The following is a 2,882-nucleotide window of genomic DNA, read 5'->3' on the forward strand; positions in this document are numbered from 1 at the left end:
TTTCCTTGTAACGTTCTTTGGCTCCACTGGCATTTTCCAAGTCTTCCGTTACCTTGAAAGATTCTGTTCGAGACTTGCCTCCACGTCGTCGCTGTGGAGTTTAATTATTAGACAAGATATTTATTAAATGCGTGGAAGCCATTAGCAGCGGGATCGTTAAAGTAGGCCTGTTAATTGACTTACTGAACTTTTATACACTATTGAATTCCTAATGCACAACTGTATGTACTGTATGTATTTATGGTCGTGCAAATATGGCTAGCTGTTGTCGATAAATATATACCTGCGCACATATACTGAGCTTAAACACGAAAAGATCACCGGAATAGACGGACAAAGCAGTCTGCGAGATTTATCTGGATCTTAAGCGTGCATTTGAGGAAACTGGCTGATACCGAGAGTGAGAGTGGAGGTTGTTGTACATTCTTATGGATTTCTCAGCTATCATTCAAAATTTCAGCCCATTTCTCAGTGTGATAATTAATCTTCACCTTACCATGATCACAAACCATACAATGGCAGTAGCCAGGATAAAGAGGCCTCACAAAGCAACAACTGTCAGAGCTATCGCCCAGCGGGGAATTAAGGTCTTTATTGTCTCGTTCTCCGTGTTTTCCCCTTCCTTTACGCTCTTTTCCGCCATTCCAGTTGTAACGTGACCGTAAACGTACCCTTGCATTACTTCCGTCCCGTTAGATCAATCCAGGCGATCCATTATCTCGCTTCTGTTCATATAAGATGTATCATTGAAAACAATCAAGAACTTTGTTATCACGCTTCCTTGTCGAAACCCTGTGACATTGACGAACAAGAAGCCAGGCATATCGTGAAACACATCTGTCAAAGCAGCCTCTAGTTTTGCTTTAAGTTCTTGGAAATCGATACTCTTGGGGTCATTAAGAGATTCGCTAAAAGCCAAATTTAACAACCTGATTTCAAAGACGATAGTTAGCTTCTCTTCTAAATCAATGTCTGTCTTGTTCATGTTACTTATTTGCGCTATTACCAGCTTGACTGATCCTTTGCTCGACGATGCTCCTTTTGTTGTATTCCTAGGTGAATCTGTAGTTGTTTCTATTATAATTACTGTTGGTGTCGATCTTGTAGTTGTCTTTAAAAGTGCATCTGTAGTTATTGCTGCTACTGATGGTGTTGCCTCTGAGGATTTGTCTTTTGGTGCATGTGTAGTTCTTTCTACCACTGATGATGTCACTTCTGGAGTAGGTGCATCTGCACAGGGAGCCCTCACATCCGTTTAGAACATGAATAAAAGATGAACCTACCTTTATCGCGCGTGTTTTGTGTTTTGTGGCGGCCATTTTGAATTTTTAATACGCGCGCGGTGTGCTAGTGCGAGGTCTGGAGCCGAAATTACGGAAGTCTGGGACGGGCGGGAAAATTCGCAAATTCTCGGGGGTAGCCGATCGCTCACTGAGGATAATAAAGTGACAAGGGATGAAACTTCTGACTAGCTTTCGTCGTATGTCTCTGCCAGTTGGGGGGAACGGAAATAGGATGTGAAAGAGAGACCGGAAGCCAAAATGCGGGTTTCGTGACGTGCGTGTGTTGCAACATGGCGGACCAATGGCCTCCTCTTAATGTTGCAAATGTTTTGAAAAATAATTCAGCCAGCGCTGTGGAATGTGAAGGAATCAACATTGAGTCGAGAAACAAACTTAAAATAACGGAATGGTGAGTACAAAAGTTCAAGAGGCTTAGTTCGCTACTCGAATTTTAATGAAGATCGATGGTGTACGCGTCAGTCAGGTAATGAAAAAATTTTTTCTCGACTTAAACTAGGCTGGTTGAAAACTACAATGAGGCGAATGAAAGAAATTATGTGCCCTGTGCGGAGTTGTACGAAAGATATTTGGCGAATGGTTGGCAGGCGAAAGAAAACTGCCCGGATTTGAAGCCAGTAGATGCGAGTGCATTTGGTCGTGTAATTAGAAAGATCTTCCCAAATGTCACGAAAACCAAACGAAGAACTGAACGAGGGAAGCCAGCTACTCGTGTCTATCTTGGGCTAAAGAAGAATAATTATCCCCTTGTCTGCGATGTCGCGTCTTCTACTATTCATGGTGTCACTCTAGGAAAACAACAGAGACTGCTTACAGTCTATTTTCGGCAGCGAGAGCCGATGACAACACTGTAACGCAGGAATTGTCACGTAAACGAATTTCCGTGGAACCGGCATCTAGGAGCTCTCTCTACTTCTGAACATGGTGAACTAAAAGTATTTTGAAAAAAGCAGTGCCTTTTCCGGTGAAGATCTACTAAGACGCTGTGGTTTGCCTCGAGCATTAAATGTGACCAAGGCATGATGTCGCGAACTCGTGGCTTTTCCTCCAGAGCGCTTTGTATTCCATGCCCAGTGTTAACAAAGAGAGATGTGAGATCCACAGGTAGCTTAGCACTTCTCAATCGGCATATCGTGGTTTTTAATGGCAAAGTTGTTTTGATTTACAAAAATTAAAATTAAAACAATTTGGACTCCTGGTCATAAATATTAGTTGACCTTGTATGTTCTACGGCCGCGGTGACCTTGACCTCAGGTCACGGCTTAGTATTCAGTGTAAAAAGAGGGTTGTGTTTGAGATCTACATGTACATGTTTATAGCACTCGTGAATCACCTAACAGATTTAAATCGACATATCGTAATTTGGACTGGCTACGTTTTATGGCTTCACAAGCATTTAAATAGAAATCGGACTAAGAGTAGAGTGGAATAAAGAGCCATTTCATGTCAGATGATTTGGCGCGCGGTACAGTGAAAAAAAAAAAGATTCGGATTTACTCCAGTAAAAGAAAATTGCACGGAAAAGTCGGCCCAATCTAGTTAATCCAAGGAAAAATGGAATAAAACGGGTTTTGTGTGAAA

General features: G+C 42.0%; 1 protein-coding gene across 1 annotated transcript; it reads left to right on the forward strand.

Annotated features, from left to right (window-relative positions):
• The first annotated feature begins 1,569 nt into the window (after window positions 1-1,569).
• On the forward strand, window positions 1,570-2,882 carry LOC149111562 (uncharacterized). The gene is made up of 2 exons (XM_089289070.1): window positions 1,570-1,692; window positions 1,801-2,882. The coding sequence occupies exons 1-2, from the start codon at window positions 1,574-1,576 to the stop codon at window positions 2,153-2,155; spliced, it is 474 nt and encodes a 157-aa protein (XP_089145196.1). The 5' UTR covers window positions 1,570-1,573; the 3' UTR covers window positions 2,156-2,882.

The sequence above is a fragment of the Orbicella faveolata genome, unplaced genomic scaffold, assembly GCF_042242905.1.
Source record: "Orbicella faveolata isolate gen_17 unplaced genomic scaffold, um_ofav_v1 contig_2, whole genome shotgun sequence".
Taxonomy (NCBI): Eukaryota; Metazoa; Cnidaria; class Anthozoa; order Scleractinia; family Merulinidae; genus Orbicella; species Orbicella faveolata.